The following is a 12,465-nucleotide window of genomic DNA, read 5'->3' on the forward strand; positions in this document are numbered from 1 at the left end:
ATGATGCAACACTGCTGTGTGGCGCCACCCAGTGGGCACATAAATTGCCACAGCAAAAGGCTGTCAGAAATTTAAATGAACCATATTCATTCACGCAGGTAAATGTCATCATATTTCATCCTATGTGACATTCTAGAGAGAGAGTCAAAAGACTTGAAGATTTTTTTAAAAAGGCCCTGGGTTTGAGGTATTTTGAATTTGGTTCTACTTTGTTCTTTATTTCATGTTTCACCAGCAGGGCTGACTTGCAGAAGCTTCAGAAATTAGATCAGTTTGGAATCTGGCACAAGTGTTCCAGGGAGAGTTTAAAAAAAAAATCTTTTAAAATAATTTTTTTTTGCCGAATGGAATCCTACAATACTTCCTGAGCTTGAATTTCACCTGAGATGGTTTATCTCACCCGTGTCGTTCTCCTGTCGACACAATTTACTGTAACTTCCTCATTTCGTGTCATCTGCAAATTTGGATCTAAAATTCTCCATCTCTTCATCCAAGTCATTGATAAATACAGTGGAAAGATGAGGCTCCTGTACAGACCCCTGGGGAACACCACTTGTCCCACCTTGTCAATCAGACCCATCCCTCCATCTTCTGATCCACCTCCTGCATAATTCTCATGAATAGCAGACTATGCCCAATAGAACCTGGGCTCTTGGAAGTTTATTAATGTTTGTAGGGAATCCTCAGGACTCTGTCAGTATTTGTGAGGGAGTCCCTGACCGTATGTCAGTTTTGGCCAAGTGGCAGCTCTCTTGCCTCTGAGTCAGAAGGTTGTGGGTTCAAGACCGACTCCAGCACGTAAACACAGGTTGATATTTCACTGAGGCAGTGTTGGAGGTGCTGTCCTCTGGGTGATACTTTAAACTGAGGCTCCGTCTGCCCTCTCAGGCACACATATAAGATCCGGTGGCCCTATTTGAAGAAGAGTAATGGAGTTCTCATGATGTTCTGACCAATATTTATCTTTAAATCAGTATTATCGAAAAACACATGGTCTGACCATTTATCTCATTGCTTTTTGCAAGACTCCACAATGCTTAAATTGGCTGCAGCATTTCCTGGCAGTGGCCAAACTCGAAAAGTACTTCATTGGCTGTCAAGCACTTTGCAGTGACCAGAGTTTGTGAACAGTGCTCTATAAATGCAAGCGCTTTTATTTCCTATACCTGCAGTCTCTGGACTGTGTCAGTATTTGAAAGGAAAGTCCAGCAAACACAAGAGTTTAAAATCCGCAGAGTTGGTGGAGTTGCGGGTGGGCTCTGGGTGGCTGGGAGCCTCTTGCATTTCCTCCTGGTTTATTTCCCATATCTCTGTTCGTGTGTTAAATAATCGCCCATCCTTCCTGGTCATCCCAGTTTTCGTGCAACACCGCATGTAGGAATGAAACAAATACCTTGCTATTTATTTAAAAAGGAAATCCTGTTGATGCTGCTGAGCCGAGCTTGAAGGACAATTTGTACTTCAAGCTGCAGATCTGTTAATTTCCCTCTTTGTGACAGGAAGTTCTGGTAATGCACAGCCAGTCCATCAGCATCTCGAAGGTAAATGTGGAACCCTGTCCCCACGTGCAATAAAATGTAAATACCTCTAATTAGGGGCCATCAATTGAACTAATAAATCCAATAAGGAAATCAGGAGACACTTCTTCATCATGAGCATGTGTAACTCCAGAAGGAGTGATTGAGGTGAATGGCATAGATGTAACTCTTTCGAGTACAAACACGTTTCCATCTGTCATTTCAGATGAAGTTACGTTGTTTCATAGTTTGCCATTGTGAGATTTGAACTCTTGATCTTGGGGTTACAAACCCAGTACCATAACCACTTGGCTATTTAGGCCAAGCATGGCATAGATGTAGGTAAACACCTGGGAGAAAGGATTAGGATATGTTGAGGGGATTCAATGATGTAGAGTGGGAGGAGGTGTATGTGGAGCATAAACCCTAGCATAGACGTGTTGGGCCCAATGGCCTGTTTCTGTGCTGTAAAATTCTATCTAATAGCCCAGCTGGACTGGCACCAGTCTACAGTGAGGACTGTGTGTTCACAGCAGCCGTTCATAGCCCCATATTGCCTCTTTCCTGTACAATCAGATTCCTTATGACTTCACCTCTTCCCACCCAAGCTGTGTGCTCATTCTCTAATACACTAGTTATGCCCAAATTAATTGTGGCCCTTATTGTACATGCCATCCACTGGTTGCTTGTCGGATCAGGGGTTCCATTTTAAGGAGATTCCCCACCACTGTGGCTGTACCTTTAGCTGCCTGGGTCCTAACCTCTAGAATTCTTTCCCAGAACCTCTCTGCCTCTCTACTGCTGTCCCTTCCTTTCCGTCTATCCTCAAAGCCCACCTCTTTGATCAAGCTTTTGGTTGCCAGTCTTAATGTCTCATTCTTCAGCTCAATATTAGTCCTTTTGTTTGGTAATGCTCCTTCGAAGCTCTGTGGGTCACTTTTACTATGTCAAAGGCGCCGTATAAATGCAAGTTGTTGTAATAGAGTTGTGGTGAAAGTGCTGGGAGATGGAGTCAACAGGTTAGTATGGAGCAGCAGCTTCTGTGAGATTACCCGTTTACATCCAATCTCAAACCTCCAGACCAGCTCTGCAGGGTAGCGACTCAGCGATTGCCAGAACTTTGATGACTGTTTGCATAATATTGAGAACATTAAAATGATCCTCCTGTCACAGGTTAAATGTAAATTCATCCTCATTTTCTCTTCCCCCCCCGCCTCTGCAGATTTTCTAGTCTATAAATTGGAAGCCCAGGAGTCGTTGAACAAAGAGAAGGTCAGTGATGACTTTTGTCTGAAATCCTAGAACTCTGCTCCTCATCTCAAAACTGCAGTCTTCACTGCCCTCAGTATTCGATCATTTAAAGGCTTTGAAAATGCAGTGCCACATCCTGATTGACCCCGTCTTATCTCTTACCCTTTCTGTGATTGTCCTGCATTGTGCCCTTGCTGGATATCTGACACTGAAGGGACGTTGATGTACTGTGACATCAGACTCACTGTTAATAGCCCATTGGGAGATTTAGTTATTATAAAATGACCAGATGTTCGTGTTTAAAGGGCAGTGTTCCTACATTGTCCTTACATTCAGACAGCGAGAATGCTGATTTCTTTTTAAGGTAGCGTGAGAGCCTGGTGCATGCCAGTGTTTGTGAGCTGAGTTTTCTTTCTTGTACGTAAAGAGCTTAGTTTAATGTGGTGTATTGCCCTCTGCCTGATGTTTGTGCTTCATTCCCAACTCCCTCCTCAATGATGCAATGTACAACATCAGGGAGTATAAAATGGAAAGGATAAAGAGGTATTTAATCAGTGATTGAGATCCAGCCAAACTGCAGTAAGAATCTGAGGCATTGCTCTGACTCTTTGAGCTCCTTCTGGTTTAACCTCATAGATTTTACCAGTGTTTCCCATTGACTGGATGTGGGTCCTCTTGGTTTCAGGCTGAATGTTGGGTGATGGTGGGGGTGTGGCTGCAAGCACATTTTGTGAAACTGGAGCTCTGCACAACGGTGCAAGAAACAGCGGCATCGCCATGACTCTTCAACCAGTGCCCAGCTTTTCAATCTCCCCTCTGTTTTGGCCAACTGTTTGCTGACTGGTTCTTTGTCTTGTGTTGAAATAGATTCCATTTTTGGGAGGCTGCACACTGTGTCTGAACTGTCAGTTCAAAGCAATAAAAAGAAATTGTACATTTGGCCGCAGTTCAACAGAGCCCCTGCAGCAGAAATAAATCCAGCCTTTGGAGGAAATGTCCTGGGGATTCGAACAGATTGTCTTGTGGTTGGTTGAAGGGTAACCACAAACCAGTGCAGTAAGGAATTGATACTGGGCTCAGTGGCTGCCTGTCCAGGAGTCAAGATGATTGATCCCGGAGCATGACACTGGCCTCTTATGTATTCTAGATTCTATGCTGCTTGTTCTTCCTGTGTGTGGTTGTCTAGTTTCTCTGCCAATATTGGGTGTGCTTTTTGGGCAGAAGCAGAGGATCACAAGGCTCTGCTGTTTTTCTTAGTCCTGTGTTCATGTTTTATCCCGACACAGATAAAGCTTTCCCATCTTAACCTTTCCTGTGACCTAAGATATCGAACCTCTCTCATCCAGTGCCTGTGTGTTTATTTTCTCTCTCTCTCTCTCCCTTTCTATTCGCACATCCTCACGCAAATCCTTAGGTCACAGGGTTTCTCCCCATGTGACGCTATTGGCTTTTTGCGATTGGCTCTTGGGATGTTTATGACCAAACATGGTTGGTAAGGCTGGAGTCTAAAAACTGAGATTAACAGATTTTTGTTAAGCAAGGAAATTAAAAATTACAGAACTGATGTGGGTAGATGGAATTAAAATACAGATCAGCCATTATGTAATTGAATAGCAAAACAGGCCTGAGGACTGAATAGTCCTCTCTTGTCCCTATGATAGACACACCTCCGACAATGCTGTATTCTCTCAGTTCAGTACTGTAGCTTCAACCTCGACATTGTGCCTCAAATCCAGAATGGGGCTCAAACTTCATATGAGAGTATGACCAACTGGACTCCAGTAATGAACGAGAGAGTTTCACTGCTGGACTCCAATACTGAACAAGTTGGGAATTAACTGCAGATTCCTACTGATCAGGGTTTAAGGATTTAATTCAGAGATGCGACTTGCCGGAACTTTCATTAAAAATCCTTTTTGGAGCAGATTTTGGAACAGTTGAGTTTATGTGATGGGACAAGAGCTGAATTGGTGACTTTAATACTATCGACCAAAGGGTCTTTGCCCTGGTGTGTAAATGCACCCTGTGTTGTAGCTCACAAAAAAAACACAGCATAGTGGTGTGAGACTGTGAGGAAGATTTGGATTGAGCTGAGATTGTGCCTGAGGAGGGAAGGGGAATGGGCTGAGACTGCGTGTGTACACTGTGAAGTATCCCATGTGACGTTTTATTCTATGTGAGGTGCATTGTGTGGTGTGCAGTGCAAGTCTATATAAGACATCAGCAGGAAGTGGCTAAATTCTTGTTCAATTCTCTTGCAGCAGGATGCCATGAATCGGTATGGTGCCCTGAGTTCCCAGCATAAGATACTGAAGGTGAGTGGTACCTTAATTACTGGAACCTTCTGCAAATCTGCATCTCCTCATGAAGGACAAACCCTGTTAGGTTTCGGATGATTTGATCGAGTCAATAAGAGTCTCTTCACTGGGGGTGAGAAAGTGCAGTGCTCCTTTCGATAGCTTGTTCATGGAAATTAGGAGGAGGTGGTGAGGAGCTGTATTATAATAGCTTAATTGCTGACATGTGGTGTGGTGCTGAGGGAAAGGGTCTCTTGTGGCCTACAGATCATCATGTCGCATCGCCTGGACCTGATTCTTTACAAAACACTGGCCATTTTACTATTCAGACTGCAGCTTCTTTATTCCATGTGACCTGCTGTCAGCATTCGCTGGAGCAGGGACGATTCTGAAGGATAACTTGGTGATAACTTAGAGTGATAAATCAACACAGATTCTGGCTTCTGTCAGAATGCTCCTTATTCTGTATCTTGAAGGGCAGAATCTCATTCGTCTTCTTGCTCCTGGTTTTTCGGTCATGATTTTTCCTGTTGCTTTGTTGCTCCCTCTTTCTTTTCCGCTCTCTTGCGCTCACCCTCTCCCATTTCTACGTCTTCACAATCTTGTCCGTTTTCTTTTCACTGCTTCCCCCTCACTACGCCAGCTACCCACCCCTCCCCCTCTCCCTACATCCTGACCTGGTCCAAATGGCCATGCTTGATGTGCGAGCCTAGATAATGAGTGCTGGACTGCTTGGACATTGCAGACCAGTCTGACGCTATTCTCATAAACCTCCACAAGCTCCCAGTGTCCAACAAGAGTCACTGAAACATTGCTCAGGAGTTGGACCCTTAGCAGTTTACTATTGTTCCCATCCCCATCTCCAAACCGAGGCCAGCTATGACCAACGAGATCAGCTAACTTGGCACCTTGTGGCCCTTTGCTCCATTTGTTTCTGTGTCTACTATTTATGCTCCATGGGTCATGCTGTGGTAAAGCAGTTGTATTAACCAGATTGGGGCCGGTGGGCGGGGGGGGGGGTTTGTTGGTTAGCGGGGGAGGTGCTGGTGTTTGTGCCCTGGGCTTTTAGAGTAAAATGTTGGTTCTGATCCCAGCGCTGACCCTGACCCTGACTGCTGCTTTTACAGAATCAGCACGATGAAATAAAGAAACAGCTTCTGGATCTGCAGCTTCAGCACAACAACCTGCGGCTGGAGCACAGGAAAGCAGCAGAGACCCACAATCAGCACTACCTGCAACTCCATCAGCAAAAAGACCTGGAAATCGGCACCTTGCAAGGTACGTGGACAGCACCTGATTCATCTCAAGACCCCTTAGCCTTCTCACTCACCACTGAATAACTCGCTGCAGTATATCAGTGTGTGAGATATCTCCCTCTTTTTCTCTCTCTCTCTATCTCTCGTTCTATCTATCTCTTTCTCTCTCTATCTTTCTCACACACTCTCAATACATTACCATAGTCAAAGAGGAACTTTTATGCAGCAAACAGATCGTGAACAGGATACATAACTTGTACAGAAATTTGGAAAAACAGCTTTCTATAGAGGACATTTTCCCCCTGAGCACTTTTGTGTGACATAGAAACTAGGAACAGGAGGAGGCCATTCAGCCCTTCGAGCCTGCTCCACCATTCATTATGATCATGGCTGATCATCTAACTCAATAGCCTGCTCCTGCTTTCTCCCCATATCCTTTGATCCCTTTCGCCCCAAGAGCTATATCTAACTCCTCCTTGAAAACATACAATGTTTTGGCCTCAACTACTTTCTGTGGTAGCAAATTCCACAGACTCACCATTCTCTGGGTGAAGAAATTTCTCCTCATCTCAGTCCTAAATGCTCTACTCCATATCCTCAGACTGTGACTCCTGGTTCTGGACTCTCCCACCATCAGGATCATCCTTCCTGCATCTACCCTGTCTAGTCCTGTTAGAATTTTATAGGTTTCTATGAGATCCCCCCTCATTCTTCTGAACTCCAACGAATATAATCCTAACCAACTCATTCTCTGTTCATATGTCAGTCCCGCAATCCCAGGAATCAGTCTGGTAAATCTTTGGTGCACTCCCTCTATAGCATGAACATCCTTCCTCAGATAGGGAGGCCAAAACTGCACACAATATTCCAGGTGTGGTCTCACCAAGGCCCTGTATAATTGCAGCAAAACATCCCTGCTCCTGTATTTGAATCCTCTCACTATGACGGCCAACATACCATTTGCCTTCTTTACCGCCTGCTGCACCTGCATGCTTACCTTCGGCGACTGGTGTACGAGGACACTCAGGTCTCGTTGTACATTCCCCCCTCTCAACTTATAGCCATTCAGATAATCTGCCTTCCTGTTTTTGCTACCAAAGTGGATAACTTCACATTTATCCACATTATACTGCATCTGCCATGCATTTGCCCACTCACTCAGCTTGTCCAAATCACACTGAAGCATCTCTGCATCCTCCTCACAGCTCACCCTCCCACCCAGCTTTTTGTCATCTGCAAATTTGGAGATATTACATTTAGTTCTCTCATCTTAATCATTAATATATATTGCAAATAGCTGGGGTCCCAGCACCGATCCCTGCGGTACCCCACTAGTCACTGCCTGCCATTCGGAAAAAGACCCATTTATTCCTACCCTTTGTTTCCTGTCTGCCAACCAGTTTTCTGTCCATCTCAATACACTACCCCCAATCCCACGCACTTTAATTTTACATGCTAACCTCTATTGTGGGACTTTTGTCGAAAACCTTCTGAAAGTCCAAGTAAACCACATCCACTGGCTTATGTTTCACCCCTTCCTTGGATTCACCTAGTTCTGTTGAAGGGTCATGAGGACTCAAAACGTCAACTCTTTTCTTCTCCGCCGAAGCTGCCAGACCTGCTGAGTTTTTCCAGGTAATTCTGTTTTTGTTTTGGATTTCCAGCATCCGCAGTTTTTTTTTGTTTTTATCCACTGGCTCCCCCTCGTCAACTCTACTAGTTACATTCTCAAAAAATTCCAGTAGATTTGTCAAGCATGATTTCCCTTTCATAAATCCATGCTGACTCTGTCCGATTCTACCAAAGTTTTCCAAGTGCTCAGCTATTAAATCTTTTATAATGGACTCTAGACTCTAGTGACCTGTTGCCAAATTGTGGAAACTCGACACTGATCATGCCCCTCCATAGGAACTTGGCAAGACATCATGACAATGCTATACCTGGTAGAATAATAGAAAGAATCTTCTCTAGAGTAGTGGAGGTGGCAGAGAAAAGCTCCAAGAGAAGGAAAATTAGTCTATGAAGGCTTTGTGTAATGTATTTTGGTTTTGGAAAAAGACACCAAGCAGCATTGAAAAGTGGTTCTGCCGGATGGATTTTGATGGAGATGACTCGCTTCCTGTGTACACAATGAATTATTTCCTCAAGGGCCAGGGCAAGAAGCTTGCACGTCTAGTGAGCCACGGGGCGGGATTTTCCGCACCCACCCACCTGCCACCGGGATCTTCCGGTCCCGCCACAAGTCAATGGATTTCTGGCTGGGGCACCACCTCCCCCACAACGGGTCCCACCCACAACAGGGTTGGAAAGTTCCAGCCGTGGGTTCCGAGGATGACTTTTATCAATTGCCTGATTTTTGTTAAGCCTAAATGTGAAGGGAAGAAATATCACACTTTCTCTCTTGTGCTCTCTCTCCCACTCCCCTTTTTGCCTTTTCTCTGCTTTTTTTTTCCCTCCCTCTCACTTTTCTTCTTCTCTTTCTGTCAAACACACCCAGCCCCACCTTGTCTTTGTTTACCAGCCCCTTGCCATTTGTGTCGTGGGTGCTCAGACTGTCACCTGGGGCGTGTTCTCTCCTCTTGGCTGGTGTTTGGTTTCTCAGTGCAGCTAACCAATTCACAAATATTTGAATTTCCTCTCCTTCCAGACAACATCAGTAAGCTGAAACATGAGAGCAAGCAACTGCGGAGGGCCCATCAGGACATGCACCACCAGCTCGCTGAGGCACAGGTAACGAGGCGATAAATCAAACAGCTTTCGTTCCCCTGTAGAAGCCCATTTCCCCCAACTCTGAGCTTCCTGCTCTTTGTTTTGACAAGCTGCTTCTAGAGATTCATGTGCCCAGCCCCATAAGTTTGTTTCATTATTGCTCAGTTAGGGTTAGGTGTTTAGGCAGCCCAGAATGCTCGAGCAGCCTTCTCACCTTCGCTGTTGTAAATCTGCTCCCTTACACTTATCGTCGGGGCTCGCTGTCCGGGAAGATCCTCGGAAATGCTGCCGCAGCTCCGACATTGCTCCACCCGAAGCCTGGCAAAGCAGGAGCAGATCCGAAGAATTTCTCGGCCACTACATCCGGTGTCACCCTATCAACGCCCATCCCACTTGGGGAAAGCTCTTGCTAAATTAACCTGTGCCCTTATTGATCCAAATCATGAATCCTTGTGCAAATTTTTGTCTCCTTGCCAAATTCCTTTAATGTTCTTGTTAGAGTTGTTTGTGAGGATCAAGACAAGCAAAAATTTCAACATTGAACCTTGTGAAGCTCCCATTAATCCAGCTAATGTTTGTCACCCAATCCCCTTAGAGCATAAGATGCAGGAGCAGTAGTAGGCCATTCGGCCCATCGAGTCTGCTGTGCCATTCAATTAGATCATGGCTGATCTGACGATCCTCAACTCCACTTTCCTGCCTTTTCCCCATAGCCCTTGATTCCCTTACTGATTAAAAATCTGTCTATCTCAGCCTTGAATACATTTAATGGCCCAGTCTCTACAGCCCTCGGCGGTAAAGAATTGCACAGATTCACTACCCTCTGAGAGAAGAAATTCCTCCTCATCTCTGTCTTAAATGGGTGACCCCTTACTCTGAGATTATGCCCTCTGGTCCTAGACTCTCCCACAAGGGGAAACAGCCTGTCAAGCCCCCTAAGAATCTTGCATGTTTCAATAAGATCTCCTCTCATTCTTCTAAACTCCAATGAATACAGGCCCAACCTACTCAACCTCTCCTCATAAGAAAATCCCTCCATACCCGGGATGAGCCTAGGGAACGTTCTCTGGACTGCCTCCAATGCCAGTATATGCTTACTTAGATAAGGGCATCAAAACTGTTCATGGTGTCCTAGGTGTGGTTTAAATAGTGCCTTGTATAGTTTTAGCAAGACTTCCCTATTTTATACTCCATTCCCTTTGAAATAAAGGCCAACATTCCATTTTCCTTTCCTATTATCTGCTGAACTTGTATGCTAGCTTTTTGTGCTTCATGCATAAAGACACCCAAATCCCTCTGTGCTGCAGCTTTCTGCAGCCTTTCTCTAGTTAAATAATTCTCAGCTCCTCTATTCTTCCTGCGAAAGTGCATAACTTCAAATTTTCCCACATTATATTCCATCTGCCAAGTTTTTGCCCACTCACTTAGCCTGTCCTTATCCCTTTGCAGACTCTTTGTGTCATCCTCACCGCTTGCCTTCCCACCTACTTTTGTATCATCCACAAACTCAGCGATAGTATATTCACTTCCCTCATCCAAGTCATTAATATATATTGTAAATAATTGTGACCCCGGCACTGATCCCTGTCGCACTCCACTAGTTACAGGCTGCCGTCCTGAAAATGCCCCCTTATCCCAACTCTCTGTCTCTTAATAGTTAGCTGATCCTCTATCCATGCTAATATACTACCCCCAACACCATGGGCTTTTATCTTACTATGTAGCCTTATGTGTGGGACCTTATCAAACATCTTTTGGAAATCCAAATATGTTACATCTACTGGTTCCCCTTTATCTATGCTGCTTGTTACCTCCTCAAAGAATTCTAATAAATTTGTCAGGCATGATTTCCCTTTCATGAAGCCATACTGACTCTGCTTGATCATCTTGTGTATTTCTAAATGCTCTGCTATTACATCCTTTATAATAGACTCTAACATTTTCCCAATGACAGATGTTAAGCCAAATGGCCTATAATTATCTGTTTTTTGGCTCCCTCCCTTTTTGAATAAGGCTGTTACATTGGCAATTTTCCAATCCTCCGGGACTTTTTCAGAATCTAAGGATTCTTGGAAGATTACTACCAGTGCATCCACTATCTCTGTAGCTACTTCCGTTAATATCCTAGGATGCAACCCATCAGGTCCAGGGGACTTAATTGGACTTTAGCCTCATTAGTTTCCCTAGTACTTTTTCTTTAGTGATAGTTATTGTATTTATTTCCTTCCCCCCCCCTCCCCCAACCTGACTTTTGCCCCTTGATTATTTAGTATTTTTGGAATGCTATTATTGTCTTCTACCATGAAGACTGATGCAAAGTATTTATTCAACTCCTCTACCATTTCCTGCTTCCCTATTATTATTTCCCTAGCCTCATTCTCTAAGGAATCTAAGTTCACTTTGGCCCCACTCTTCCTTTTTATATATTTAAAGAAGCTCTTATTGTCCATTTTTATATTACTTGCTCATTTACCCTCAATGTTTATTTTCTCCCTCTTTATTGTTTTTTGGATATCTTCTGTGGATTTTTAAAACTTTCCCAATCCTCGGGTTTACCACTTATCTTTGCCACATTGTATGTTTTTTCTTTCAATTTGATACACTTCTTGACTTCCTTGGTTGGTTTAATCCCCTTCCTAGAATCCTTCTTCCTAATTGGGATATATCTTTGTTGTGAATCATGAACTATTTTCTTAAACATCTGCCATTGTTCATCAACCGTCTTTTCTGCTAAACTCCTTTCCCAGTCCACTCGAGTCAATTGTGCCTTCGTTCCTTTGCAATTACCCTTATTTAAGTTTAGCACAGTTGTTTCCGAACCAAGTTTCTCACTCTCAAACTGAATGCTAAATTCTACCATGTTATGGTCACTGTTTCCTAGGGGATCTTTTACTCTGAGATCATTTATTAAACCTGCCTCATTACACATTACCAGATCCAAAATAGCCTGTTCACTGGTTGGGTCCACAACATATTGTTCTGGGAATACACTCTATGAATTCTTGCTCGTGGCTACCTGTCAATTTGATTTATTTTATGTCAAACATAAAGTACAACTCGACTTTACATTGATCTTGTTCATAAAATAGTTAAAGTTATACATGATTGCATCAGTCATAAACAGCTCCGGAGGTGCCACTCTCTGAAGTGTACGTTTTAAAATATTTATACACAATACATTTAATACTCTGCTGCTGCAGTCAGAGTTTCAAATTTAGGTCGGAACAATGAAGATTAGTTACCCATGATTAATGTACTGCCTTTTTTACATGCCCTCATTATCTCCTGATTTATTCTCTGCCCTACAGTATAGCTACTGTTAGGGGACTATAGACTACTCCCACCAGTGTTGTCTTCTCCTTGTTATTTCTTACCTCCACCCATACGGATTCTACATCTTCCGATCCAAGAAAATTTGTTTTTGTACATAGTACA

The 12,465-nt window shown here is 43.8% G+C and overlaps 1 protein-coding gene across 7 annotated transcripts in view; it reads left to right on the forward strand.

Moving 5' to 3' along the window:
* Positions 1-12,465, forward strand: part of LOC121288676 (Golgi integral membrane protein 4-like) — a 74,831-nt gene that overhangs the window by 36,443 nt on the left and 25,923 nt on the right. For 6 of the 7 annotated variants that reach the window (XM_041207399.1, XM_041207400.1, XM_041207396.1 and 3 more), the window contains 4 exons: positions 2,740-2,789; positions 5,030-5,083; positions 6,193-6,343; positions 8,969-9,051. In XM_041207399.1, coding sequence (XP_041063333.1) covers positions 2,740-2,789; positions 5,030-5,083; positions 6,193-6,343; positions 8,969-9,051 — 338 coding nt within the window. The remainder of the gene's footprint in view (positions 1-2,739; positions 2,790-5,029; positions 5,084-6,192; positions 6,344-8,968; positions 9,052-12,465) is intronic. The other variant, XM_041207395.1, reaches the window with a different exon arrangement.

This window comes from Carcharodon carcharias, chromosome 15 (genome assembly GCF_017639515.1).
Source record: "Carcharodon carcharias isolate sCarCar2 chromosome 15, sCarCar2.pri, whole genome shotgun sequence".
Taxonomy (NCBI): Eukaryota; Metazoa; Chordata; class Chondrichthyes; order Lamniformes; family Lamnidae; genus Carcharodon; species Carcharodon carcharias.